This window comes from Phalacrocorax carbo, chromosome 6 (assembly GCF_963921805.1).
Source record: "Phalacrocorax carbo chromosome 6, bPhaCar2.1, whole genome shotgun sequence".
Taxonomy (NCBI): Eukaryota; Metazoa; Chordata; class Aves; order Suliformes; family Phalacrocoracidae; genus Phalacrocorax; species Phalacrocorax carbo.
This window is the reverse complement of record NC_087518.1, coordinates 50570913-50598378: the sequence shown is the minus strand read 5'-3', so window position 1 is coordinate 50598378 and position 27466 is coordinate 50570913. Positions and strand designations below refer to the sequence as shown.

Here is a 27466-nt window from a genome sequence, read left to right as displayed (position 1 = left end):
GTGTTATTCACAAAGGGATGATTTTTCATGCTGGCCCAAAAAAGCATTTTATTTGAGTCCCTGGCTAGAAAATTTACCAACCAAGTGGACTGAAGTCCCCATGGCTCTACACTGCAGTTAGGCAGCGGTGCAACGACCATACTGAGGGAAAGTCTTTGGGTGCCAGCTCACTCGGAAGTCCAGCTTTAAGTTGCAGGTGCTGTGGGGCAAGAAATCTGCTTTCCCCTTGCTAGAAACTAAATTCAAGAGCTCTAACAAAAAGAGAGGAAGAGGATGCTGCTGAGATGTTCTCTGCAGGTTTCCTGGCACCTGTGCTTTGTTTTGTGGCAGACAGGGTAAGTGCTGGTAGGTGCCTCGTCTCAGCCCAAGGGGCTCCTACCTCCTCGGCTGCTCCTACCTGCACACCTTCATGTAGCTGCTCTCCTCTCTCCCCACTGTGCCCAAATCCAGTCCCCAGCAGAGAGGCTGCCTTCCCCTCGGCATATTCCCCTCTCTTGGATGCTCCCGTGCCTCCAACATTGCTTTGACTCTGAACAATGTTGTGCCCTACTAACATGGGTAACACTGGCTGAGCTTTGCAGAGATGAAAGCAGAGCTGTGCAAGCCCCAGTGAGCACCAAGGAAGTCCTCTGGTGTCAGATGAAGATATATAAGAGCAGCAGAAGCTTTAAAGATGCCAATTAATGATGGGGAAGGACCTAGACAGCAGAGTGCAGGTGGCCACCAAGATGCTGCTCCAGCCACCCAGAGGATTTGCTGCTCCGAAGCAGCCCAAGCTGGGCTTATCAGCAGCCAAGCTCCCTGCTAGAGCCGCCAGCCCTAGATGCTTGTTGGAAATGTGGTGGCTTCTGCCTTTCCCATGTTGCTGGTGCTGTTCAGAGCAGAGGCTGGAGGGAAAGGACGTGGGGAGTAACACAGCCTGTATCTCCCCTGCCTTAATGCGCTCAGGAGCAGAGGGATCTATTGCCCTGAGTGAGAATAGTTATTCCTTAGCATTCGCATTGATCCAATGTCCAGGAAGAGGCAGAGAGCATTTTCTTATGAAATATTTGGCTTTCCAAACATACCAAGACAAGCTATACCTTGTCTTGGTTGCCCATGGTGTTGAGCCCCACTTCTAGATTCTCCAGTGCCTAGTAAGGTCTTCAACAAAGCGTAAGCTTGAGCTGGAGCTTTTTGCCATCAAACTGTTCAACTCCCCTGTGGATTCTCCACTGACTCATTAGTGCTGAGTTATTGCTGCGCTCCTCTTTCAGCAGGGACTCTAATGAAGTTGCTTTTCACTAGCCAGCCAGTCATTTTATGAAACTTTCCAGAACTGACAATCTCAGGGACCTCCTTCAGGTGTGACTGCAATTGTCCATGTACTCAAAAAAGAAATGCAAGGACTTAAATACACCATTTCCCCTTCCCAAGCATGGGCTGAATTCAAATGTTAGGTGCAGAATGGCTGCTTTCACCCTCATTTTGACACACGAACAGCTCTGCTTGCCTGTATGTCTCAGAGGATGCTCAGGGTGCTGCAGCTTCTCTCCCCTTCAACTACTGCCAAGAAAAACCTCAGGCCATCCTCGATGCATGATCAAGGATGCCTGCACCGAGCACCATGCCTTGCCCTCCTCAGGGCACCCCATGGTGCATCACCTCTGCCTGCCATGCACCGCAGGCACTGGGATTTTGGAGCTGGCAGGGCTGGGGGTCCTGGAGAACCTCGACAGGAGGGTGGGGGAGGGGGGCCGGCTAGCCCTGCTGTGGGTATAGGGTCTGTGGGGCAGGGTGGAGTTCGGGCAGCTCCTTTGTATGCCTTGAGAGCAGACACCCAGGAGCAGAAGAGCAGGAGGAACAAGGAGATAGTCTGGGGCAGCAGCAAGGAAGGGGGGGAAAAATGGAGTGAGTTGCTTGGGTACCAGGTGTCAGGCTGGGATCAAGCAGACCTGGATTCCCCCCTCACACCCAATCAGAGAGTTCGGGCTGTCAGGATCTGTTGTTCCCTCTCTCCCACACACACAACATTACATCTCTGGCTTGCCAGGGCTGCCTTTCCCCAGCCCCCACAAGATTAGCAAAGTGCTGAGCCTCTGCCTTGCCACAGGGATTTCTGCACCATTCCAGCAAATGCATTTGCTGTTCAGGCCAGCAATTAAGCACAGAGGAGCTGCTGGGTGAAGACCCTCGGCTTCCAGAAGAAACAGTCATCTCTCACTTCCCCAGTGCAGACTCTGAAAGCACAGAGCACTCCAGAAAGTTACTCCACCCCATGCCAGAGAGTGGCATCCATCCCAGCTGGCCTGGCTGCCACGGCGCTGAGCTCAGCAGAAAGCAGCCCCCAGCCTATTGCCCCCCTCCCAGCCACTGAAGTTCCCTCCCCTTAATTAGAGATGCTAAAATAACCGAGGAGTCATTTTGCAGGCTACAAGAGCATGAATAAATGATGGCAAAGCGAGGCGTAGACAATGCTCCCGTTAGCCTCTTGCATGGGGTCTGCCCTGGCTTCGGAGATGTGAGCGGGTTGCAGGGTCTGGCCGGGTGGGAAGCCGGAGTCAGGCCAGGGCTAGGGCTTGTCCCTCCACCCTCCATCACCCAGGGTCCTGCTCTTCTTCCCTGGGCAGAGAACCAATGGTAGGTTACGTCTTCCAGCCTTTTACCTTCTGCATTTAACGTACTTTGCAAATGGTAATTAAAAGGTAGATAGCTCTGGGTGAGGAATGGTCTTCTGGGGAGGAGGGAGAGATTAAATCAGTGGGAAGCAGCACACTGAACCAACATTGCTTTTTCAGGAAAAAAGAAAAAGATCTCTAATGGAGAGAAGATAACATACAGATTCTGCAAGCTAAAAAACAACGCCCATAGGCTGAAAGCTGGGCAAGTTCAGACTCGGAGAACCTACAAAATCCCAGCGCTGGAGCGTAATTAACGGAGGAACAAGGGAGCGGTGGGGCCCGTCTCGGACGAAGGCAGGAAACGGGGCACCAGCCACCGGGAGAGGCTCCCGCGGGATGGGCAAACCTGCCTGCCGCGGCCGCCGCTTGCAATGGGTGCACAAGGCACGGCTGACGGGCTGGGGGGTTACAGTGCCACACGGCTGATTGGCTGGGGGGTTACAATGCCACACGGCTGATTGGCTGAGAGGCTACAATGCCCCATGGCTGATTGGCTGGTTGGCCACATCATCGGATGCTAGTTGGCTGTATGGCCTTATTACTGCATGCTGATTGGCTGGGTGGCTGGGGGGGGGGGAACCCCAAACCTAATAAAAATCCATCTTTGACAGAAGTCAGATCATTTTAATTTTTAATATTTCTTATGCCTGGTACTGCTGGTCTTTGCAGTTGTCCGCATCATTTTGCCAGCCCTACCTCAGGCGCCGCTAGGGCCATCACTGTCACACCTGCCGTCACCCCAGGCCATGCTCAGCAGCAGGTTTCAGGAGCTGAAGTTCAGACACCTGGAGCACCTGGGCTGGGTCGTTCCTTACCATCCATTTAAACAATTTATTCCAAAGCTGTTTCCACAGGAACATCCATTTGTGAAAAAAAAAAAAAGGCTCCAGCCTGGGACCTAGTCCATAGTAAAAACCAACAAACATAATTAACTCAGCTTTTCTTTTATAGCTTTATCAGGGCTCTGACAGTAGCTGGGGAGCCACCCACCCCAGGTCAGGACTGGTGTCCTTTCGGTAGGCGTTACAGTGCACTCTCTCAGAGGCTGCTCCATGGCTTCGTCCTCTTCCTCCAGCTCCTTTACAAGGCAGTCAGGTATACTCCCCGTGACGGATGCTGACATGCCTCAGCTCTTGACAGTGCAGGCAGCCCACACAGGGACCCACTTGCGAGGCCGGACCCCAGCATTGCCCCCAGCGTGTGTGCAGTGGGACAAGGGACAGTTGCACCATGCTGACCTTCCCTTTAACAGCCCACCCATCCCAGCTCCCGTCTAGGATGCCGTGTCCTCACGCATCGCTCCATGCGTAGGAACCGGCAGCAGACAGTGGCAAAGCTTCAGCAGAGGTGCCAGCAGTCCCAGCATGAGGCTGCGCCACCTGAAGCCACCCAAAGCGAGAGCAGGATGCAGCAACTCGGCACCACACCTTGGTTCAGCTGAAAACCAGGCACCACACCTGGCTCGTCTTGAAGAGAAACAGATGGAGAGACACACGGCAAATCTCCCCTTGCATGGCAGCAAAAAAGGAGTAGCTTGCTAAGGCAAGAGAAGGGAGACTGAATTTTAATAAAGCTCCTACGAATGCAGGGACCAGCGCAGGATCCAATTTCAGCCTTGGGCACCTCCATGCTGAAAATCCACACATGTTGGGCTGGTGAGATATGTCTCTGCTGGGGTGCTGTCTGGGCTTTGTCTGCTCACGCTGGGCTCCTTTCAACTCCCAGATCAAAACCATAACTAAAAGAAGCAAATTGTTCCCTCCATGCCATTGTCCATCACTGACAAACAAAGGTAGGAGCTAGAAACCAGCAGCATGGAGAAATGCCTGTTTCATTCTTGCATGGAGATGGCACTAAGACCACCTATGGAAGGGTGAGAGCCTTAACATCCTATGGGGACGGGGCTCCAGCTCTGCCTATCCCAAACCACTCTGGACCCATCAGAAGAGAGGGGAGGAGCTGAGATGGGTCTCTTGTAGGTCAGCAAATAGCTGGGGAGAGACTTGGAGGTCTCTGGAGGGAGGAGAGGTTATGGGGGAAACAACGGGAGAGGTGAATCTTTGCTCAAAAGTCAGAGAGATGCCTCCACCCTATGTCCCTGGGGACCAATTTGGGGTGACTCTGCTCTCTCCCTCCTGGCAGACAAAAGATGGGGCTTGCTGAGCAATGGGGCTTTGAAAACCTGGGGACTGGGCTCTGTGCTGCTGGTGGCCTCATGCCCAGCCAGGACCCATGGTTGATGTGGGGGAGGGAGACGGGAATGAACGAGGCCAATAGCTGACGCACTTCCTCAGCCCTGTCTTCACCAGCCTCCAGTACCGGTGGCTGTGTAGGGGACAAAAGTCACTGGGGCTGGCTCACTTCTGTGGCTGTTTCTGGGCTCTGTCCCATCGCCTTGGGTGATGCTACATCAAGGTGATTCTGGACCTACTCCCTGGGGACATCAGCAAGTTGGCCAAAGCTGGGGACAAGGTCTGTAGCCCTCATTCCCCAGCTCCTAACCCACAATGAAGATACATGGCTGCCATCCCCAGGCAGCGGCATTCACCCTCATTCCATAGAAGCAAGAGGGGACTGGCTGAGCTGGACTTGGGGGACAGAAATGCAGCCGCCTGCATTTATTTTGCCTAACAACAGTGATCTCTCTGTATATTTTCATTCTGTTTTCCTAGGCTCAGCTGCCTCCTCAATGAAATGTTTCCAAAGCAGCCTGGCTTGGCGGCATGCCAGCCCCGGCTGCCAGATGAATGGGCGGAGGAGGAGGGACCCATTCCTCTTCTTGACACAGCATCGCTGCACAACAGGCCTCTGTTGACATTAGGACTGGCTGTTCCCCCTCTCCTGTGAGGCTCAGCCTGGGTCCTGGCAGGAGCAGCAACAGGGCCAAGACAGCAGGCTGCATGTGACGTGGGACTGGGGACTGTCCTCCTCTGGGGCGGTGGCACAGCCACAGACACCAGGGTGCCACGGCACAGCACTGCCAGTTCCTGAAGTCAGCCCTATTCTCTTGCCCTGGACCCTCTCCTGCTGAGCCAGCCCCACTGACAGCTGAGCACTCCTTGGAGCTCTCTGACTCCTACTAACAGCATTACTCCCCCAGACATTAGCGATGCGAAAAGCCTGTTAACTCCTGCAAAATACCTCTCCTCCAGCCCACTCAGAGCAAAGCTCTCCCTCAGCACTGCTGGAGTGTAGACACCAACACAGGTTTTGAAGAGCTCCAGGTCTCCAGCACCTTTTGGGGGGCGAGCAATGCCATGGGGGCCCCCAAGCACAGCCCCTCAAACCCTTCATGCCTTTGGACAATAACATATGGAGCAGCATCAGCTTTACCCCAAACCCTGGCCATTACACACAGAGGACTTAACCCAAGCAGTGTCACAGCTAAAGAGCCTCAATTTCTCTACCCAAAGCAAAAGAGCAGCCCAAGTCTTCAGGGCTAGAAATTCGTCCACTGGGAGGTAGCCAAACGGCAGCAGTGCAGCACAGTGCCAGTGGGCTACCCACCCAGCACCAGACGTGATTCCTCTATCTGTCACTGCTAATTGCAGATCTGGCTGTCAGCAAGGGAATGCAAATCTGTGTGTGCCCCACTCATCACAATGTCACCTACTTGCCAGGGACACCTTTAGAATCTGTGCAAAGAAAGGATGTAGAATTTAGTGAAAGGGCTGAGGAAGCATCAGAAGGCAAAAGAAAGAGACAAAAGTCATCAACACCCTCCCAGTCTGCACCTCTCCCCCACAGCCAGCTCCCCTGGCATCTCCTGCTGGTGGCCAGCACCCAGCTGCTGCAAGCTGAGGACCAGAGCCTGGGTCGGAGCAGCACCCAGCAGCACGCCACAGAGACACAGACTGCTCCCACCAGCCATAGAGGGGAGAGGGCTCTGCCTGGATCTGGTGGAAAAGAGGCCAACCACACATCGATAAGATGAATTAGTTGTCTCAGCAGCACCAGCAAAATGAGCAAGAGGAGTGGAGCCCGTGAGACGCGGCCTGCTTTGTTTCAATTACAGCAGCTGCCAGAAGAAAAAGATAACCTCAATATTGATGGCAGAAGCAGCAGACAGAGGTGCCCTTGTGGGCTGCTGGGAGCAGGTAGAGGAGGAAGGGGGAGGAGGTGGAGGGAGGGAGCAAGGGAGATGGAGGAGAGTGGAGCAGGGTCTCAGCCAGAGCCCTGTGGGAGAGCATGGCTGGCTCCCATGGGCTGATGAGAAAGACCCACCTGATCCTGTTGTCCTCATCCTCACAAGGAACAGCTCCTCTTCACCCTGGCTCTTGCCCCAGTTGTCGGGCAGAGCATCCGCCCACAGAGACAGGGTGGAGGGATGCAGCCTCGCAGGACGTGGCGAGAAAATCAACTCAGAGCATCAGCAGCAGGACATGCACCACAGCACAGTGCCGCATAACGCTGAGCAAAAAACCCATGCCTTTGCTCCTCACTCAGGCTGTGGGGCCCAGAGAAGGGATGGAAAGATGACAGGAGGCATTGAGTGGGACTGTGTGGGATGATGGATGGAGCTGGAGTGAACAGGGCTGAGACAGGCATGGGGGCAGCCTGGGGTGCAGGCAGGCACGGCTGCCTGCCAGGGATGCAGTACTTAGCTGCTTGAGGGCTGGGCAGCCCCCAACACTGTGCTGGGCACTGGGGACAAGATGCCCAAGGTGACCTCGGACTGCATGTGGGAACTTCAGCCCCACAACAGCAGCTCAGGGCAGGCACCAACATCACGCCTACAAGCCAGAGATTGAGGTACCGAGCCAAACTTCTTCCTGGGAGTGCAGAGTTAATGCACAGCCCTGGGCGGAACTGAGCCCTGGGTTCCCAACCTGGCAGAAGGTAACTAGAAGGTATGAAAAGCTGGGGCCTCTTTGGTCTTCAATCCCTTTACCACCCAGCCTCTCAACAGGGGAATGCTTTATGGGGTCCACATGCAGCTCCAAGTCCCTCCCTGTGCTGAGAGAAACGCCTAGGGAATGCAGCGAGAAATGCCAGCGCTGAGTGAGCCTCCCACCCTCTCTGGGGAAGGGGCCCCACCAGAGGCCAGGCTGAGCTGGGTTCATTTCACAGCGGTTTTATTCATACTCTGGATATCCACATCGCCCTCCAATCTCGCTTCTCCCCCAGGAGAGACCCCCGGATCCTCACCCCCACGGCCCCGGATACAGCCCCTACGTCTCCAAGAGGGGGCAAGGCCACCATCTTGCGGCCACCCATCACTACTGCACATACCCGTGTGCAAGGCCTGGAGGGTCCCCAGGATGTCACAGCTATGGGGGTACAGGGTTTAGACCATGGGAAGCTGCGACCTCCCACCACTCCTAGTGCTCCCAACCCCTGGGATCACCTCCTGCAGGACACACGCTGTGCCTCCCCTCGCTCCCTGGCCAGGACACCCAGGGGTGCCAGGACATGCAGAGCATGTTGGCAGTGCTGCTCCTGTCCCAGTTCTGGCCCTTCCACCCCTGCCCTGCTGCTCCGTGCAGTGTCAGCCAGCAGTGACCAGGGACCTCCTGGTTTGCACAGCAGGCTTCATTGAGCATGGAAGGGCAGGTGGAGGCAGAGGAAGGCTCAGAACCAAGACCTGGTGCTGAAAATGCAGCACCTGCGGGGGGAGTGTAAAAGGGATTTTCATCCCTGGTCACAGTGTGGGAGTACAAACCACATGGGGGATGCTGGAGGGGCTTGTTATACCAATGCTGCTGGTGACCAGCAGCCCAAAGTGGGTCATTTCATGCCTCTGGAAAGCAAGTTGGCATGGTCTGCACACTGCTGGGTTCTTCTGCAAGGCTGCCCAGCCTGGCTTAGTGCCCATTTCCTTCCTTCTGCTTCTTCCCCTCATGATGGGGCTGGCCATGGTCTCCATGGTGGTGGTGAGCATGGGTGGCAAGTTCGTGGTCCCCTCTTGGGTCTGTGGCTCTCTCGCTGCTGACCTCATGGTGGTGGTGAGGATAGAGGGGATTGTGCTGGTGAATGGGGGTCTCTGACTCCTTCCCCTCTTGTTTGGGAAGTGGGCTCAGGGTTACAGGGACCTCCATGGTACTGTTAGCCTGGGGAAAGTAACACAAGGACTGGTGCTGTATGTGAATGCACACGTGGCCCCACAGTGAGCCTGTGAGTATGCCTGTGAGCTGGGATGAAAGCAGACCAGCATCCGTCACACAGAAAGCTCCGTGGGTCAGAGCAAAGGCTCTCCAGCCCTGACCCAGGACACAGGGAGGACAGGAGAGACGGAAGCACATAGAGCATGAGCCTCTGTACCTACTTCCCTTTGCTGTAGCTGTCTGTGGTCCAGGGAATTCCTGAGCCAGGAAAGGGACGTTGCATTTAATATTTCTATATAGATTTTTCTCCTAGAAAGTGACTAATTGCATGCTGAGCCCGGAGCTACGTCCTTTTCTTTGGTCCGAGCTTGCTACCTCTGGGTCCATTGCCTGCCCCTTTCTCACACCAGAACAGCCTAGTTAGCTTTTCCAGACCTGAGCTATGACCCTGTTAGCCTGTTCCTTCCCAACCTGAAAGCTCTGACCTATTTAACTGCCCTATTCCAGACCTTTCATCACCTTCCCTATAAACCACGGACAAGGATGGCTGCCAACCCAGACCCTGTCCCCGATGTGAAGATAAGGTTGGGTTTTTTTTCCTGTTGTGCAATGCTGGCTCCAGCGAGCATCCCTGCTCCTTACCTCCTGGGTGGTGTTGGGGTAGAAGGAGCAGTTGCCGCAGAAGTCCTTGCTGTGGGTGAAGCGGATGGCCGACTCCACATAGGGGAAGTGGAGGAAGCTGTAGGGCAGCTGGATGTGGAAAGCCAGGCGGCCGCACCTGCAGGAAGAAACCATGGCCTGGCTCCAGGTGGGGGGGTCTGGGGTCCCCCTGGCCCAGCCATGGGGGTAGTTTTGGGAAGCCCACCAAACACTTTGTAATCCCCATGGAAAGCCTCAGCCGAGATGGGGGACACTCACCGGTCGTAGACGAGGAAGTCGTCCTTGTCGCCCCCCAGGACCTGCCAGACGTCGGGCTCCTCCGGCTCCGGCTGGAAGACGGGGACGCCAGGGGGGGCCTGGCGCTCCAGCTCCCCGAACATGGCACGGGAGAGCGGTGCCTTCTCGTTGACGATCATGTAGCGGACGTCGACTGTGCCCTGTCGGGTCAGCTTCTCCCGCAGGTCCCCGAGGCTGCGGGGAAGGAGACGCTGGGAGAGGGGTGCTGGGGTGGGGGCCACCATGCCGTCCCCCAGGGTGGCGGGGCTGGGTCTGGGGTAGGGGGAGCAGGGCTCACCTGCGGGCCTGCTGCAGGCAGAATTGTCAGCTGGCCTTCAGCAGGGCCACCACCGTCACCTGCCCTGCCGCCCCCGCCATGGGGCTCAAGCCGTTGACGCTCCATGTTGGCGCCTCTCGGCAGAGCCAGCTGCTGTTGGCCACTTCCTCAGATGCCGAGGCCAGCCCCAGCCCCAGCCAGGCGGCCAGGGCCAGCACCAGCAGCCCCATCCCAGACCCCCGGCCCTGGCAGGGAAATGGGGCGTTAGTCTCCCCTCTGCCCCAGGGCTCAACCCAATGGGGTCCTTCCAGCCCCACTGCAACCCCAAACCACCTCCCCACATGCCTTTTCAGGGCAGACAAAGACTGGTGGGCAGTATCATACTGGTCCCAGCACAGCACTGGGAGCCAGGACACCCACGCTAGCAGGGCAAGGAAAGGGGCACGAGGTGAGGGGATCAGGGTGTCCAGCTCCTGGCAAGCACAGCACCCTCGCTGCCAGCTTTCGTGAGCACCAGCTGCAACAGCCGGGTGCCACAGTCTCCCCCATAGGTGAGGCACCTGCTTCGTGTGTTGGGGGATGAAGGTCCCGCTCCCCCATGGGCCTTCTCCACCTCCCCAGCCCCGAAAGCCAGACCCAGCCCTGGCCCAGGAGCCTGTCTTCACCCCAGGGGTGGGCAGGGATGCAGCCCCCCTTGTCCCAGCCACCAGCGGGGAGTCAGTGGAACAGGGACAGTTTCACCTTCAGGTCACCTTGAGAGCCCTTGATGTCCCACAAGGCACTTCAGAGGTGTGCAGAGCCTTTAATCCCCCCTGCCCCCAGTATCTGCCTGAAGCCCCTTCCTCCCACAGCCCCCTAACGCTGCCCACCCCAGGAGTATTCATACTATGATTGGAGATATCCATACCAAGGACAATCCCTGTCCCTCCAGGATCCAGCATATTTAATGGGCAGGGGAATGATATGGGGCTGGGGGGGGGGAAACGATCCAGGCAGCAGGGGAGGGAGCAGGGTACGGTGGGGTCTGCTCAGGATGGATGAACCCCCAATCCACAGCCCTCTCCCCCGCGAGAGCAAGCCCTCAATAACTCACTTCTCACTGCTGTCCTCCGGCCAGCCCTCGCTCCCAGCCCCAGCAGCTCGGCAATGCCCAGCTGCTCCTGGTCTCCCTTTTATCTCCTGTCCACTCTCCCCGCCCCAGAGGGAGGAGAAGAGCCCAGCCAGCACAGGGACTGCACCCCAGCCACTACCGCCCGCCTCAGGGGATGGCAACAAGGCAGGCACTGTCCCCCTCGGTGCCACGTGCCTTCGGGATCCTGCTGTGACATCCGAGCCCGAGCCGTGCTGGGGCAAAGCGGTGCCTGGTGCTGGGCTGGTGCAGAGGGTGCCAGGTGGCGATGCCGGCAAAAGGCAGGCACAGCCACTCGAAACCCTCCCACAGGCACAGGAGAGCCGGCAGCATTGCCAAGGGCACTGCTTGCACCAAAGGGTTGCAGGACCATGGGGTGACATTGCACAGTGCCACCCACGCACAAGGTCCCTGGGGAACTGCCAGCATAGCTTCCGTCACTCTGCAGCCAAAAAACCAGGTGCCTGCCCGGCACCCCAGGGGTACCAGAGCTCCCTGCCTCACGGGGTGACACCACAAAGGCTGTGCCGTCCTGGCACGTGGTGCCATGGCCGCTCTCGGGCTATGCTTGGCCCCACAGCAAGCCCCCGGTGTCCGGTCCCAGCCCCACTATGCGGGGGGAGCGGTGGTGGTGTGAGGAGCTGGTGCTCCCTTGGGAAATCACATCGCTGGTGGATTCTGCTCCCCAACCAAACAAGAGGAGCTCACTGCTTCAGCTGTACACGGACATCTCTGCAAATATTTGAACAGTTTATCATACCTAGGCTCTGTACAAAAACATGATAAGGCAGGGAAGGGCAGCAGACACAGACACGATATGGGCAGCGACATGGTCCTGGACACACAAAGAGAGCAGGATTCATCCAAAAACAGCCACAGACAGCAGGGAGAGAGGGGATCATGACTAGAGGGGCTCAGGAATGTCAGCAAGGCCGTGGGGCCATGGGCTGGGATCGGGGAGCAGGTGCAGCTGTGTGGGGTCAGCCTGGAGCAAGACCCATCCTGTGACTGACACCAGACCCCCTGCAGAGCTGTCACCCCCTATCCACACGCTGCTCCCCACATGTCTCCGCCAGGTACCCTGGGCACCATGGAGCTCCTAGCATTGGGCAGGGGCACATATTCCCCACTGCACGCACTGCCACGACAGGGAATGACCCAGCACAGGCTTGAGCCATTTCATCACTGGTCCCAGGGGACCCCCAGCCACCACCTGGCAGCCAGTTCATCTCCTGCCTTTGCTCATCCCCCAGCCGGCAGCCGCAGTGCCTGCGGTTATCAGCCTGGGCAGCTTTTTGTTCTGCAAAGGCAGCCCGGCACCTCCAGGGTCGATACAAACTTTGGGCACCTGCCGTGTCCGGCAGCCACACGTCCCCAGTGTTAAACGTGCCAGAGGATTCCCATGCCACACCAGCACGGCCCCACGCCATGTGTGCCCGCTCCGTCCTTGTCCAGGATGGCACGCACCGCTTCCTCCCGCCGGGGAGGCGTCCCCCATGGCGGGGCACGTCGCTTTTGCTTTGCAGCCTCCCTGGCATTGCCAACCCCCTTCCCCGTCCCGCCATGGCCTGTTGCATGCTGGGGAGGAGCAAACTGAACCGCCTCTCCGGGGCCAGCCCCTGCCCCGGCATCCCCTTCGCCTGCAGCCTTGACCCCGGTGAGCCACAGGCCGAGGGCGAGCCAGGGCCCCACGGGCCCCACGGGCACGGGGGGGTGGCGGGAGTGGGGGTGACGGGGCGGCGCAGCTGGGAGAGGTGGTGGCGGCGGCAGAGCGGGACCAATGCTGATGGCACAGGGCGCGGGGGGGAAAGGAGGGAGGGAGGGCTCCTGCCCATGTGCTTACCGGGACAGGGGCCCCAGCGAGGATACCCCTCCCTGGGCCGGTGTGGACCAGCTGGGGGTCCCAACAGGGTGCTGCTGGGCCCCCTGCTCCCCCATGGCAGGGGGGGTGCAGTGCAGCCTACCCCCCCAGCCTGGCAGAGCCCTGTACCCTGCCTGCAGGGAGCACTCAGTGCAAAGCCCGTTTGGGGGGGTGGGGTGGGCATTGTGAAGGTGGAAGGGAATTAATTAAGCAGGTGTCCCTCCCACACACACACCCCAGTGCACCTCTGTGGGGTCTGGCCAGGGTGGCTGGTGTGTGGCATGGGGTCAGGAACCCTCAGTTGGATGCCCTTCAGAGGTGGTGCCGAGTGGGTTTTTTGGACAGGTCTTTTTTTTCCCCCTCAGCATGTGATGGGTATTTGAGCGGGGAGGGAGGTCGCTTTTCCCACAGTGTCCTTCCTATTTCACCCTCCATGCCCCTAGGGCAAGGTCACTGCCCTGAGGTAGCTCCACACCATCCTTGCTGGGGAAGGGAAGGGCACATCAGCTTGCTGTGACCCCTCTGCTCCCCCTGCCATTTGTGGGCCACTGCTGACAAATGCTGGGGCAGCACAGGAGCCTTTTAGCTATAACCAGCATGTTGCTCTGTGTTTACCAGTCCAACCTCCATGTTCCTGGTCGCTGGTACAGGACATTCCCCCACCACAACCCTTGTCCCCACAGTCTTGTTTACACATGCACACACACCTCCCTCACGCAGATTTCCCCACTAACTTCCCTGCGGCACCCTTGAGGGACGCATGGCTCCAGAGGGGACCTGCCGTGGCCAAGGCTCAGGGCTTTCCCCCCTCTGTGGCCCCAGGCACGGGCATGGGGCAGAGCAGCATAGCAAAAGGGTGGCAGGACGGCTTGGCACCCGTGGGCAGCTTTTTGCATTTGATCCCAAAGGTGGGTGCCCTTGCACAGTGTTTATCAGCTTGTGAGACCCACTTATTTAAAATACACACATTTAAGGGGTGCAAATTTACATCAGGTGCATCTGTGCATGCAGATGCACTCGTGCTCCATGCAAGGTGGGGGAATGGCTCCTTCCCGTGGCCAGCAAGCCTCCCCTGACCCCGTGCGTCCTCCCCACAGCGTGCCCAGCCATGGCAGCCTCACTGATCCGCCCCTGCTTCATCTCCCTCCACGTGCCCTACAGGCAGGGCTGGGCCCAGGACCTGGTCACGACCTTTCGCTTCCAGCCAGTGGCTGTGCGGGAGACGCCACGGGTCCGGCAGCTGGCCTTGCGACGGGGAGCCGCAGTCTTCCTCATCAACGAGCGCCTGGCACCAAGGCTCACCAGTACCTCCTCTCACGATTTCCTCTATGATGTGGACCCCCAGCCCACCTTGGGCACAGCCTCTAACGTCTGCTTCGAGGTGGATGATGTGCCAGGGCTCTGCAAACAGCTGCAGAGCTGGGGATGCTTCCTGCCGGTGCCCCCCACAGAGGTAAGGGATGATGGGGGCTCCGTCACTTATGGGGTGGCAACCTCCATCGTGGGCAACATCAGCCATACCCTTCTGGACCGATCCCGCTACCAGGGACCCTTCCTACCCGGCTTCCAGCCCATCAAAGCAGCCCCCTCGGCCACAGGGGATGGGATTAAGATCACCCACTTTGACCACATCACGTACGTCTGCCCACGGGGCGGGGCCCGGCTGGCTCTGGACTGGTACCAGCGCTGCTTCGGCTTCCGCCGCTTCCTGCTGAACCCGGAGGAGAAGCTGGCTGAGGGGTACATGGTTGGCGGGCAGGGGGTGGGCATGCTGCTCCTCGCGCTGCAGAGTGCTCAGGGCACCCTGGCACACGGCTGCAAGCTTGTCCTTGCTGAGTCCCTCTCAGAGGATGGTGCCAACCAAGTTGACACCTTCCTAGAGCAGCACGGTGGGGCCGGGATCCAGCATGTTGGCCTCTGCACCACTGATATCATCACCACAACCAAGGCTTTGCAGCAGCGGGGTGCGCGGTTCTTCACACCCCCCACTGCCTATTACAGCCATGGGGGCAAAGCAGAGGAGATCCGTGGGGCCGGGCAGGACCCCTGCACGCTGGCAGAGCTGGGGATCCTACTGGACACCACTGTGCCCAGGGTCAAGGACCGGCCAGGTGCTGATGTCACAGAGAGCCCTTCCCAGGAGTATTTGATGCAGATCTTCACCCATCCCATCTTCTCTGAGGACACCTTCTTCCTGGAGCTCATTGACCGGCGGGGAGCACCAGGCTTTGGGGAAGGCAATATACAGGCACTGTGGAACGCTGTGCAAATCTATATGGACCAGCAGCAGTAGTGGCATCACTGCAGTCCTCCTCCCTCAGCTCCCTATCCTCTCCAGTCCCACCCTGGGGCACTCTAGAGATACCAGCAGGTGCCTGTGGCATGGCCCAAGTTGGCAGGGACCAAGGGAGGTCTCCAGGTCAACACAGAGCCAACTTCAGTGTGACAGCAAGTTGCTTCGAGCCAGATCCAGTGGGACTTTAAGCATCCCCTGGGATGGAGGATGATTTCTCCTCCTCCCTGGGTTCCCAGTGAGTTACCGGCGTAAAGAAGAACTTTCTGCCTTAATTTCATTTTTATCTAATCAGACTTGTGGCTGCAGCATGGCCAAGGACACTGCTGTCAGAGCAACACCCCCAGATGTAGGGGATGAGGGGCTGCCTGAGGGGAGCGGATAACCCAGGGGCCATGGACATCACAGCTCATCAACAGTTATCACCCAGAGCTCAGACAGCCCCTGTGCAGGGGAAATGATGGCCTCTTGCTCCTCTCAATTAAAGAGTTAACCTGCAAGCACCTTGGTTTTTTTCCTCCTGCCATTTAAGATCTGCCTTACACCAGGTGAGGATGAAAGTGCCCTTTCCACCCCTCGAGGCAGGCTGCCCCCAGCCCTGCACTGTCCCTAAACTGAGGCCACTTATCCCTGTCACAGCCCCCAGGACTGGCCCCTGTCCCTGCCAGCCCTAGGCAGTGACATAAGCCTGGGGAGGAGCAAAACCCTTGGCAGCACCCTGGGAAGAGCCTCCAGGGTATGTGCCTTTGCAAGGGTGCTACTGTGCATCAGTCAGGGAAAGCCACAGCGCGAACACAGCGGGGAACAGCCTGATGGAAAAGGTAAAAAAGGGGGATAAAACCCTACAAAAAGCCCAGGGGATGGCTGCTTGGCCCCACAGAGGGGCCCCCTGTGGGCAGGAGCTGTGCATCCCCCAGGGGCTGACCCCTGCCCTCACAGCAGAGGTGCTCTGGGTGCCTTATTTGGGGTCACCCACAGTTAGTGCTCAGTCGAGGAGCTCATGGGTGCATTAACAAAGAAATCCCTCCTGTTCCCAGACCAGATGTAGGGATCCTGCTGGCCATCCTCATGTTCAACCACAGGCTGCCCAACACCCCCAGCTTAGCACAGTACAACAGAGGCAGAAAGTCACTTAAAAACGCACATAGATTTATTATTAGAAAGCCTATGGCTCAGGTTCAGTAAAAACAAGTGTATAAAAAGGGCTACTGGAGGCCAGGAAGGGTACAGCCTCATCTGCCAGACAGCAATTGTGGATGCTGTACAGGCAAGCAGCCAGGGACAGGGCTGTGGGAGCGATGTGGCCACAGCCTTCCTGCAGCCAGAGAGAAACCCCTGCTGCCACGAGTCTGCAGTGCCAGAGTAGTGGCTCTACGGGGCCAAGTAATCCCAGGAGGGCTCCACCTGAGGAGGGAGGGCAAGCCTCGCTCTGAGTCATGTCCAGGACAACCACACTGGCCCCATCACGGCACAACTCCCAGGGGAGAGCTGGGGAAGCCAATGCACTCTGCAAGGAGGAGCAGGAGACCATTACAGAGCTGTGGGTTGGGGACGCAGCATTGCGGGGGACACCATGGGCAGGACTCACTACAGCGCAGGTGTCCAGTGGTCTCAGATGTCAAAGGTGCCATCACGGGGACTTGGGTGCCCGGAGGAAGGCACGGAGGGAGAGCTGTGTCCCAGGGCAGGTGCTGCTTGCTCCCTGGAGCTTTGCCCCCCGCTTCCGCTTGGAGCCCTGTGGGAGACACACACTAGGGCTAAGGCAACCCCAACAGCCCCCAGAGCCTCCAGGGATTGCCTTTAAGGCAAGATGGGGACCCTGGTATTGGGGATATCCAGGGGCAAAGCCAGTCAGGCAAATCCCCCAGATGCAGCCCTGCCCCAGGCAGGGATGCTTTTTGGCCTGACCCCAAAGCCCAGGGGGGCTCCAGCACCGCACACCAGGGCCTGGCCCACAGCAACATGGAGCTGCTCCTGCGGCTGCACACCCTCCAGCAATGCCCACCTTTCCAGGGCTGCTCTCCTCCCCACGCTGCTTCTCATGCGCTTTCAGCACCTGAAGGAAGCACACGAGAGGCCAGAGCTGAACTGCATCCAGGTCCTAGAGCCAGGACAGCCCACAGAGGCCGGTGGGATGCCCAGGACCCCAGGGAGACAGAGGGGAGGGAGGAAAGGCCCAGGCCCCACCAGTACCTTTTTCATGGCTGTGGACACAGCTGAGGCATGGAACTCCTCCTCCGTCACCCAGCGGGATGGGGATAAGGCAGGGTCCAGGGTCACATCCCCATCCAGGGACAGGGAGTAGACCACATATGTCTGGTGGATGTGAGAGAAGATGTGGACAACCTGTGAGAGGATGGGAAGACACCAAAATGGGCAGGCAGCAGGGGATGCACTGCTTGCTCAGCTGCCTCACATGTGCACTGAGTCTACCAGGGCTCTGAGGAGTGGGGTAGGGCTTGGGAGGGGTGACAGCAGGGAAGGGGGTCCATCCTCCCCCCATGCTATGTCCCCCATGGCCAAGCACAGGCGGCCTACTCTGCATGCCTCTGGCTCCAGGCCCACCTCTCCAATGAACCGCAGGCCTCCAGCCGCCACTGGCCGCCCTGTCCAGGCCTGGAGGTGATCTGCCAGCACCTCCCTCTGCTTCTCCTCCTGCAGACCCTGAGCCAGCGGGAGGCTGGGGAACTCCCAGAGCCCAGCCAGGAGACCTGGGAATGGGGCACAACGGGGATATGAGCCGGTAAGTGGCACATCTGGGGACACTGTGTCTCATCACATCCCACTCCCAGACGGCTCTGTCCCTCGTGTAGGTAGAGAGGGTCTGCGTGCTGCCTTTGCTGCCCTCCCATCCAGCTGCATTACCCGAGCTGGGTCTCTGCACGATGAGGTACTCCAGGGCCCCATGGCAGCCCCTCCGCTCCAGCACACACGTAGCCGTTCGTGCCACCCGCGGCTGCTTCTTTGCTGCTTTCCGGGGGAAGTTGGTCACCCCCAGGCTGCTGTCCCATGGCTCCGTGGCTGGGGGGCACAGGGGACAGCCTCCAACACCTGCAAACACCGGTGTAACAGTTGCCACAGGGCCCAGACCTGGAGCCACAACAGGGATCTCCCCAGGCGCTTACCACAGTCCTCAACATCAGACACTGGGGCACGTTTTCCAAACAGCTTCTGAGAGGCAAAGGCCAGCTCCTTCTCCACCTGCAAGGGGGACCAGGAATAGGGACAGGTTTGTCCACCAGCCCACCTTGTCCCCATGAATGCTGACCCCTCAGGTCCAGCAGCCAGTGAGGATGCAGGACATGATGCCCAGCCAAGAACAGCTTGCAGTACTCATCTGGGACAAGGATGGCTTGTAAGAAGCCTCAGAGGGGACCTGGGGTGAACTTCTGCCACGCCACTGGGACAGCTGGCAGCCCCTGACCACCCACAGGCAGGGAGAAGAAAGATTTTGGGGCCACGCTTACCCTGCGCTGTGCTTGGCAGTGCTGCTTCAAGGGGCACTCCCCGCACAGCGGGGCCTTGGGCACACACACCGTTGCCCCCAGCTCCATCAGGGCTTGGTTAAAATCCCCAGGGCGGCTCCTGTCTACCAGGGCATTGGCCATGTCCCTGGGAGAAACAGAAGTGAGCAGCATGGTGCTCTGGGGAGAGGGCCCCAGGACCTCCTGCTTGCAAGGGGGGATGCTCCTAGGTAGGCAGAAGCAACACAGTTCCCTTCTCCACAGTTCCCAGCAGCACCAGCTTCCCAAGAGCTCCCACAGCCCACACCTCTCTCCCTTTGCAGGCTCAGCTCCCCACAGCTCCTGAGCAATCCTGCCCTCAGCCACTGACAAGCACAGCCACAATCACCGCAGATGGGAGAGGAGATGGAGTGTTTCCCCTTACCAGAGCCGTTCGATGACGGCTGGGCTGCTGGAGTCAGCACCAATGCACCGCATGCGGCACAGGACCCGGATCACGTTCCCATCCACGACGCCAGTAGCCTGGGACCAGGAGCTGGGGTTACCATGGCAGGATGTGCCCATGCTCCAGCAAGGCAGGACACTGGGGTGCTCCCAGGCCAGTGGGGACACAGACATGAGGCTGACCCACAGGCCAAGCTGGGCAGTGGGTGAGACACACTGCAAAGCTGGGGAGAGCCAGAGCCAAGCACAGCCCTGGGGAGCCCCTGGCTTGCGAGACCCAGCAGCAGGGCCCTGCCAGGAGTGGGGCAGGGTGGCAGAAGGGAGACACGTCCACTGACACCCAGCTCTCACCTGCCCGTACGAGATGGATGCGATGGCTCCCGCTGTGTATCGACCCACTCCCGGCAGCAGCTTCTGCAGGTCCTCAGCTGTCCTGGGCATCTGGCCGGCCAGCTCAGACACCACCTGGCAGAGAGGGCACTGAGGTCAGGGGAGCCGCCAGGGTGCATGCCTGTAAGCCATTTTACCCATAGTAAGACAGGATCCCACCCTCCGTAGTCTTGTGCCAGCAGCACACAGCCCCAGTGAGGCAGGGCAGATGGGAGCCAGCCCCAACCCACGGGCCACAGAAGGCTTAAGAAATGCCCCCCACATCCCAACACTAGGGCACCTTTCTTGCCGCCTCCTGCAGACGCTTCCCTCGGGAGTAGTAGCCAAGACCTGCCCACAGCTCATTCACCTCCTGCTCCAAGAGACACGGCGTGGTGTTAGTGGGACGAGCCACGAGGACAGGGAGAGCACCCAGCCCCAGCTGTGCTCACCTCCAGGGATGCCTGTGCCAGAGCCTGCAGCGTCGGCCACTTCTGCAGTACAGAGGGAAGGGGACAAGTCAGGGGCAAGCAGAGCCATGCTCTGCAGCTGGGGATCTACTACAGGCAGTGGACAAGGTCTCCAAAAGGGGCAGCCTGTGGGCACAGGACTCTGCGAGAACAGTCACCTGCATCCAGCGGTTGTAGTAGTCAATCACTGTAGCCACCTGCGTCTGCTGGAGCATGATCTCAGACACCCACACTGCAGGCGGCAGGGCAGGGATCAGAGCAGAGGCGCCACCACCACCCACACCTCGTGCTGGGGCCATGTTAGTACTGTCTACAAGCACTGCAGTGGCATCCAACACATGGGACCCCTTCCCACCTCCCTCTTTCCCCACATGCTGTCCCACAGGAGTTTCCTCAGGCCCAAAGTGGGCTCTCAGATCCCCCAGAGCCTCACTAATGGGGCCAACGGCTCTCGTGGCCACCCCAAGCAGCTTGTTCTGGGGATAGCAACTGAAGCCATATGTCTTCACAAGGCTGTAGTACACATTCATGTCAGAGGGAAAACATCCAGCAGGGCCCCCCAGGCACGCCTGGGTGTAGTCCCTGCTCCTCACCTGCGTACGCCCGTCTGTCAGCATCCAGCTCAGTTGCTGCCTAAAAGGGGAAGAAGATGGAGTGGGAGAAACAACATGACACAGGACCCCACCACAAAGGGGACCTGCATGTAAAATAAAATCGTTTGTGGTGTGTTTTGAACACTGTGTAGGCATCTGGTTCAAAAATCCCACCAGAGAAGCTGTCCCAGACACGAGCCCCTCTGCATGGCAAGAAATCGCAGGTAGATTTACATCGCACAGAAGGGCCGTTCCCAGCACCGTTCAGACAGAGGTTGCTGTGAAGCTGATGCCCACCCCGGCACCCCAAGCACTGCCTCACCACTTGGTGCCAGGCCGAGCGCAGAGCAGGTAGGAACTCTAGTAAAAATGCTGGGCAGGCTAAAAGCAAATACACCAAAAACCTTTTTCATGTAGCGCCCACTGCTGCAGCGTAACCACAGGGGCAGGAAAAAAAAAAACAGGTTTAGAAGTCAACTGGACTAAGCTTACCAGAGAAAAGAGCTCACGCTTGGGGGCTGTGTCCGGGACTTGCAGTTTCACCATGTGCTCCACTTTACTGTTTGTACCTAGGGACTGGCTACAGACCACCCACCACGGAACCCCAAGACTAGCTGGGAGCACGCTCCCAGTTCCAACACACTCTTCCACTTCCACGCAGCTGGGGATGCATCGCAGGGGGAAAGACACCGTTGTCACCCCAGCAACGCTCCCGCAAGGCAACGGGAGCCCTGCCGCCCCTTACCAGCGTCCTCCAGGGAAGGTCCCGCTTGCATTTGTCGTACCAAGCCAGCAAGTGCCCGCGCAGGGCCTCGATCTCAGCCGGGTCGCTGAAGAGGTGCCGGGAGGGCGGCGGGGCAGGCGCTGGAGCGGGGGCCGCTGCCGGGAGAGCGGCGCGAGGTCAGAGCACGGCTGGGGACGGAGAAGCGCCGCGGGGCCAGAGCCGGGAACCCGACAGAGCCGCTACCGGGCCTTACAAGGACGCAGCAAGCACCGGCAGCTGCCCAGGCTGGCGGCCCCGTGCCCCGGAGAGGACACCCCACGCTCCCCGCCCAGCCCTCCCGCTACCGGGCACCTCCGCGGGGCGACGCGCCCTTCCTGCGCAAGGCTCCCCTCCCGCCGCTCCGCCGGAGCCCCCTGGCAGCTGTCGCCCGGAGGTGACTCATGGCCGGACCGTTCCCCGCCGGAGCCAGCGCGGCACCACGTGAGATTTTCCCGGGAAAATATTTCCCTTCCAACGCCCCGCCCCCGCGCTGGGACAAATCAGAGCGGGCGTCTCCGCCCACCTTCCGCGCGCGAGCCAATCGGAGCAAGGGGCAGAGGGGAGAGGGCTCGCGCCCTCCCGTCCTCAGGCCGACCGGCGGAGGAGGCGGGACCTCCCTGCGCGCCGGACCCAATCAGCGCCCCGGGGGAGAAAGTGCTGCTGCCCCCGCCCCTTCTCCCGCCGGTCCCAGCGGCTGGTCGAGAAGGACCCCAAAGGGGCTGTCCGGGCTAAACGCCCGTTTACGTAAAAATAACATTTAACTTGAAAACGGGCTTTGGACAAGGGGAAAAAAACCCGCTGACGTCCGACAGAAATCGGGCCGCCCGCGCGGGCGGGTAGCGCGGGGCGCGGGGGCGGGCGGGGCGATCGGCGGGAGCGGGCGGCCGTCGGGCGGCCGCGGCGGCGGAAGGCCCCGGAGCGGCGCGGGGCGGCGGTGGCGGCGGCCATGGCGCGGTGGCGGGTGCCGGTGGTGGACGTGCAGAGCGACAACTTCACGGAGCTGTGGCCCTCCATGGTGCTGGCGCTGCGCACCGCCACCTTCGTCGCCGTGGACACGGTGAGGCGGGGCAGGGTGCGGCGGTGACCGGCGGCGCGGCCGGGCCCGCGGGGCCGCTGACGGGTGTCTCCCCGCAGGAGCTGAGCGGTCTCGGCGCCAGGAAGTCGCTGCTGAGCCCGTGAGTCCCTGGTCGGGCGGGGCTGGGCGGGTGGGGTGGGGTGGGGGTTGTTGCTCAGCCGGAGCTACCGGGTGCGGGTGCTCCGGTGCGCGCCCCTCCGGTGCCGGTTCCCCGGTTGCCCGCTTGCCTTCCCGCTGCGGGCTCAGCTACCCCGGGGTGGCCGGTGGGAAGGGGCAGGAACCGTCAGCTGTCCTCCTCCTGCCGCCCAGGTGCATTGAAGAGCGGTACAAGGCCGTCTGCAGCGCGGCCAGGACCCGCTCCGTCCTGTCCCTCGGCGTCGCCTGCTTCAAGCAGCTCCCGGAGAAGGTACGTGCAGGGCCGCGGAGCGGCCGTTTCCTCTTGTTCCCGCCTTCCGAGGGCGCAGCGGGTACCGGGACTGTGCCGGGAGATGGGACTCGCCCCGGCTCTTTCGGCAGCTCCCGGTGACAGGTATCCCTGCATTGCTTTGCACGCTCTCCCTCCGCAGTCCGAGAACACGTACCTCTGCCAGATCTACAACCTGACGCTCCTCTGCATGGAGGACTATATTGTCGAACCCCAGTCGGTGCAGTTCTTGGTGCAGCACGGCTTTGACTTCAATAAGCAGTATTCCCAGGGGATTCCTTACCACAAGGGCAATGACAAGGTACGAAACAGGTCTCCTTCGGACACCTCAGCTTGCTCTGCTCCGGGCTTCTGAGGCGGTTGCTGGCTTCTCCTGGCCCTGGTATCTCTCTCACGTAGCTGCTGAGTGAAGGTGGCTCAAGGTGGGGGCATGAGTGCAACTTATCGCTTTCACCTCCCTCGTGTTTTATATCCAGGCTGTCACTTGTTGCAGTTGCTTTTCCAAACATTTGGGTCTCTGGTGAGAGCAAAAAAATAGCTGTAGGCAGTATTCTGCTACAGCAGGCTCTGAGGGCTGCCCGGGGTGATGGCAAGTCAAGGCGCTAAGGCTCATTGACTAATCCTTCCATTCGCAGGGCAATGAGAACCAGAGCCAGAGCGTTCGGACTTTCTTTCTGGAGCTCATACGAGCAAAGAAGCCTCTCATTCTCCATAATGGCCTGATTGATCTGGTCTTCTTGTACCAGTGCTTCTATGCTCACCTCCCAGACAACCTCGGCACCTTCACTGCTGACCTCTCGGAAATGTTTCCAGCAGGAATATACGACACCAAATATGCTTCAGAGTTTGAGACTCGCTTTGTAGCATCCTACCTGGAGTATGCTTACAAGAAGTGGTGAGCAGTGCTCTGGTATTTAAAGCTTATGGGAGGAAAGGCAAAGGGTGTGTCAGCACTTGTTTGCTTTTCTAGGCAAGGGGGTTGGGTCTTTGTATTATCCCAGTGAGTGAAGAAAGAGCTTTTCAGGTGACTCTGCCCCAGGTTCTTCCCATTTCTAGTACAGGTGCTGAGCGCATAAGGCTGTGGTTTGTAATGCACCTTTTTTGTTTGGTGGGCAGCTGCTGAAAGAGGATGTCGGTCTTCTGCTGGCAGCAGTTTTGACCACAGAGTGACCTGATCTAACTGAAAAATAATTGATTCGCTGCATGGCCCTGGTCCAGCAGTGTCACAGGGCTGCAGCAGGAACAGAAGAGAGACCCTTAAAACTCAGCTAGAAAGCAAGTGAACACAGGGCTGTGCCTGCAGGGCCTGCTGGTTATAACTCGTTTTTGTAAGGGACGGTGTAGTTAAGGGGTGAGCACTCCCTGCACCTCCTGACACTGACTCCCACACGTGATGCTCACGTATGGCCAGCCACAACTCCCATTGCTTTCCTTCCAAGCAAAGGTTGTGTTCTTGTCCCAGGGCGTCCTGTCTTGCTTCCTGCCCCCAGCTCTTTGTGGGTGTCTTCCAGGCAGACACACGTTAGAAGCAGAGATGTCTATCCACTTCACATGTCACTCTGGCCCCTGGTTCTGCACTCCCCACACAATCTAAACAAGTCCCTGGCATTGATACAGGCCCTTAAATCTCCATTAAACTGAAGTCACACTCTGTGCAGAGGAGAAATGGTATTTTTAGTGACTGTTTTACATCAGGAAATGCCATTTTGACAGGTCTGAAAACATTAAAGATGGCTGTTTGCGAACATGAGAATGCTTTGTTTTGACAAGACAAAATTACTTTTTAAACTGACCTCTTAAATGTTTGAATCCTCAATTCTAGTTACATGGAGCCTTCCAAAGGTTTTGGGCCTTTTAGCCAGCTCTTGGGACAAAACAGTTCTTTTCTCATGGCATGGAAAATGTTTCATTTTTAGCTACATTGCCCAGGTTCGACCTGTCTGGGTGCCGGCTGCTGGATTTTCTACATGATACCTCATTTTGGGGTATTTCCTCTTTGTCCATTAACACTATGAGGACTAACACGTATCTTAGTGCCCTTAATATTTAAAACCAAGCTATGTGTCCCCTTTTCCCATAGCTTTACCAGAGACAGCATTGTCCCTGCCTGTACGTCATCATAAGAGAAACTGACCTTTAAATAAGCATGGAAGCATCTACTTACTAAAGCTGTTTTCTCCTAGGACTGGGTTTCTCTCTAGCAGGCTGTCAAACTGGCGCTAGAGCTCAAGAGCAGGAAACTAGTGGACCTGAGACATGTCGAGAGCAGCGAGTTCGCACCAGCTCCATGCTGTGGTACCTTCAGCAAGTTAACTGCAGTGACTGCCTACTCTTCTCTGTTCCAGCAAGCGGGAGAACTGCAAGCTGAAGGACTCCAGTGGCCAGCACCTCACCGTTGAGTTCTGCAACTACCCTGCCAACATGTCCTGTTACATCGACTATCGCCACTGCGCTCTGGAAGAAGAAAGCCACAACATGGGAGGGGGAAATACGGTGCCTGTCTGTGAGAAATTTTCAGTAAGTAACATGAATCCCTGCTTCCTTCCTGGCTCCATGGAAAGAGCCACATGTGGCCGGAGCAGGAAGTGGTAGGGAAGCACCTGGGAACTTCCCCTTGCTTGCTTCACAGTACAAGGAAGATTTTCAGGCTTCAGGTGGCTTCATGACACTAAGGGCAATAGCATGCTCTGTTTGGAGGTGGTGAATTATTCCACAGGATACATTAGACACAAAGATTCAGAAAGAGATTATAGGGGATGGTATGAGGTACAGTACCTGTTGCTGTCTTGGGAGGGCTGTAAGTTCTAAATTTGTTTGGCATGTCCCCTGAGCAAGAAATACTGCCTCTTCCATCTCCCATAACTTGATGAGATGTAAAAATGATTACCTGTCTGCAGCTTCTGGCACCGCCACACAGTGTGATCCACAGCATCTTGAGTGCTGCTACAGCAGCAAACAAAGAGCCCATCTGATCAGATCATAACTGGTTGCAGATGCTTCAGGGAGAAAAGGAACTCTTCCAGATATTGCACATTACTGTTGCAGAACAACATAGGTTGGGGAAACCGCCAATATTGCTCTGAGCCTTGTTTGGTGAATTTTGAAAATCGCTAAGGAGAGAGATTACAAAACCCCTCCCAGGCCCTGTTCCAGTGTGTGACCACTCATTGTGAAAAATGCTTTCCTATATATCTAGTCAGAATTGCCTCTGACTGTTACCACATCACCTTTCCCTGTGGTGCCCTCAGAAGAGTTTAGCTCCATCTTCTCTATAACCTCTGTTTTAGGTAGCCGCAGACAGCAACTAGATATCCCCACCCCGTTAGCCTTGCCTGCTCCAGTCGGAACAAGCCCACCTTCCTCACTCTCTCCTCATATGTTGTGTGCTACATCTTCACAGCTCCCAGCTGCGCTCACTGTAGTTTGCCAGTGCCTTTCTAGTGTGTTGTGGGGCTGTAACTGGACACAGGGCTCCTGATAGAGCCTCACAAGCCATCAGCAGAGGGGAATAATTAGCTGTGCTCTATGTTATGGTGATAAGCTGCTCTGACAAGGAGACTGGTGGCTACAGACTTCTCTCTTTCTCTCTAGGCCTATGGCTGGTGTCCAAAAGGGGTGAATTGTCCACAGTCTCATAACATTGACCTCATAATTGATGAGGATGACAGGCTTTCGGAGGAGAAGCGGAAGAAACGGAAGCACAAATGGAAACGTCGGAAGAACACAGAAGGGCCTGCAAAAGCGTTTGAACAGGAAAGCCCAGGAAAAGAAATGGAGCTAGCTCAGAATGGGGAGGAAGGACCACCACGAAAACAGAGCTGCTATGAGCCTGCATCTGCTATGGAGCTGGCAGAGATCACGCCCAACACTGAGGGCAGGCCACCGGAGGCGAACTCCATGGACATGGAACCAGAGGTCAGCTCAGACACCAGCGCACAACAGGAGGATGATCTGGGGAGGGCTGAAGAAACTGCTGCCCAGGTAGCGGCTGCTGCGAGCCCTTCTGCTGAGGGAAACGCCTCTGACGGTGAGCAAGGGGAGGGGAAGTCCGAAGTTCCCGCTGTGGTGGGCTCAGTCAGTCACCCAGATGTCCCCGAGACTGAAGCAGCATGTGCTGCAGAAAAGGAAACCCACGGTCCACCTTCACAGGTGGGCACACACCGAGCTGGCTTTGATGCATTCATGACTGGCTATATCATGGCTTATGTCTGGATGCTCAAGAAAGGAAAAAACATGGACGCTGGTGCAGGACCCTGGTTGCCAGACTGCCACAATAAACTGTACCTCAGTGGGAAATCGGTGCCACTTCAGATAGTGAAGAGCTTGTTTTCTAAGTCTTCCAAAGCTCACAGCCAGAAGATGAAGTTGGCCTGGGCCAGTGGATAGAGCTAGAGGACTCCTCCCTGAACTGGGCTTTTTTCTCGCCCCTCAAGTTTTGAAGTTCTTTATTTCATCAAGAACTGACCAGAAGGAGAGCAAGTTTCTTACTTGTGTTTGTGTTTTAACTCCTGACAGATTAAATTGCTCTCAGCTGGAGTTCTGCCTGTCATTCCTTAGCCACATCCTAGGCTGTGAAGGCAGGGGTGAGGCTGGTGGAGAGGGAGGAAAAGCACACCTCTCCAAGTGCACCAGGTCTGCAAGTGCCAGTTTAGTGCTCTGCACTC

The 27466-nt window shown here is 57.8% G+C and overlaps 4 protein-coding genes across 12 annotated transcripts; 2 read left to right on the top strand and 2 right to left on the bottom strand.

Moving 5' to 3' along the window:
• Positions 1-7718: 7718 nt before the first annotated feature.
• On the bottom strand, positions 7719-11111 carry LOC135313947 (selenoprotein Pb-like). The gene is made up of 5 exons (XM_064455223.1): positions 11011-11111; positions 9939-10162; positions 9623-9835; positions 9347-9482; positions 7719-8710 (listed from the first exon to the last, which is right to left on the bottom strand). The coding sequence occupies exons 2-5, from the start codon at positions 10145-10147 to the stop codon at positions 8465-8467; spliced, it is 804 nt and encodes a 267-aa protein (XP_064311293.1). The 5' UTR covers positions 10148-10162; positions 11011-11111; the 3' UTR covers positions 7719-8464.
• Positions 11112-12529: 1418 nt separating this feature from the next.
• Positions 12530-15703, top strand: HPDL (4-hydroxyphenylpyruvate dioxygenase like). Of its 2 annotated transcripts, none has more exons than XM_064455220.1 (2): positions 12530-12703; positions 14005-15703. In XM_064455220.1, exons 1-2 carry the CDS (start codon positions 12610-12612, stop codon positions 15198-15200), a joined length of 1290 nt encoding a protein of 429 aa, XP_064311290.1. In that variant the 5' UTR covers positions 12530-12609; the 3' UTR covers positions 15201-15703. The 2 variants fall into 2 exon arrangements, with proteins under 2 accessions (XP_064311290.1, XP_064311291.1); XM_064455221.1 differs by lacking the exon at positions 12530-12703 and adding an exon at positions 13555-13815.
• A 631-nt stretch (positions 15704-16334) lies between these two features.
• MUTYH (mutY DNA glycosylase) lies at positions 16335-21781 on the bottom strand. 7 transcript variants are annotated; one of them, XM_064455218.1, is made up of 16 exons: positions 21616-21781; positions 21286-21419; positions 20541-20580; positions 20106-20179; positions 19930-19971; positions 19779-19850; positions 19460-19573; positions 19089-19186; positions 18668-18812; positions 18326-18401; positions 18066-18251; positions 17766-17911; positions 17394-17516; positions 17206-17256; positions 16789-16935; positions 16335-16707 (listed from the first exon to the last, which is right to left on the bottom strand). In XM_064455218.1, exons 1-15 carry the CDS (start codon positions 21704-21706, stop codon positions 16831-16833), a joined length of 1497 nt encoding a protein of 498 aa, XP_064311288.1. In that variant the 5' UTR covers positions 21707-21781; the 3' UTR covers positions 16335-16707; positions 16789-16830. The 7 variants fall into 7 exon arrangements, with proteins under 7 accessions (XP_064311288.1, XP_064311287.1, XP_064311283.1 ...); XM_064455217.1 differs by having other exon boundaries at positions 17394-17546; positions 18329-18401; XM_064455213.1 differs by having other exon boundaries at positions 17394-17546; positions 21616-21780.
• A 410-nt stretch (positions 21782-22191) lies between these two features.
• Positions 22192-27338, top strand: TOE1 (target of EGR1, exonuclease). 2 transcript variants are annotated; one of them, XM_064455212.1, is made up of 7 exons: positions 22192-22360; positions 22438-22478; positions 22688-22784; positions 22945-23103; positions 23438-23697; positions 25148-25295; positions 26394-27338. In XM_064455212.1, exons 1-7 carry the CDS (start codon positions 22250-22252, stop codon positions 27186-27188), a joined length of 1611 nt encoding a protein of 536 aa, XP_064311282.1. In that variant the 5' UTR covers positions 22192-22249; the 3' UTR covers positions 27189-27338. The 2 variants fall into 2 exon arrangements, with proteins under 2 accessions (XP_064311282.1, XP_064311281.1); XM_064455211.1 differs by having other exon boundaries at positions 22193-22360; positions 25148-25319.
• Positions 27339-27466: the final 128 nt, after the last annotated feature.

Coding starts and splice junctions, on each gene's coding strand:
- HPDL (XM_064455221.1), top strand. CDS start 13,668: ATGGCTCCAGAGGGGACCTGCCGTGGCCAAGGCTCAGGGCTTTCCCCC. Junction 13,816..14,004: donor TTTTGCATTTGATCCCAAAG/GTGGGTGCCCTT, acceptor TCCTCCCCACAG/CGTGCCCAGCCATGGCAGCC.
- MUTYH (XM_064455213.1), bottom strand. CDS start 21,706: ATGAGTCACCTCCGGGCGACAGCTGCCAGGGGGCTCCGGCGGAGCGGC. Junction 21,420..21,615: donor GGGCGCGTCGCCCCGCGGAG/GTGCCCGGTAGC, acceptor CTCTCCCGGCAG/CGGCCCCCGCTCCAGCGCCT. Junction 19,187..19,459: donor CATCCATCTCGTACGGGCAG/GTGAGAGCTGGG, acceptor TCCTGGTCCCAG/GCTACTGGCGTCGTGGATGG.
- TOE1 (XM_064455211.1), top strand. CDS start 22,250: ATGGCGCGGTGGCGGGTGCCGGTGGTGGACGTGCAGAGCGACAACTTC. Junction 22,361..22,437: donor CCTTCGTCGCCGTGGACACG/GTGAGGCGGGGC, acceptor GTCTCCCCGCAG/GAGCTGAGCGGTCTCGGCGC. Junction 25,320..26,393: donor CTGTCTGTGAGAAATTTTCA/GTAAGTAACATG, acceptor CTTTCTCTCTAG/GCCTATGGCTGGTGTCCAAA.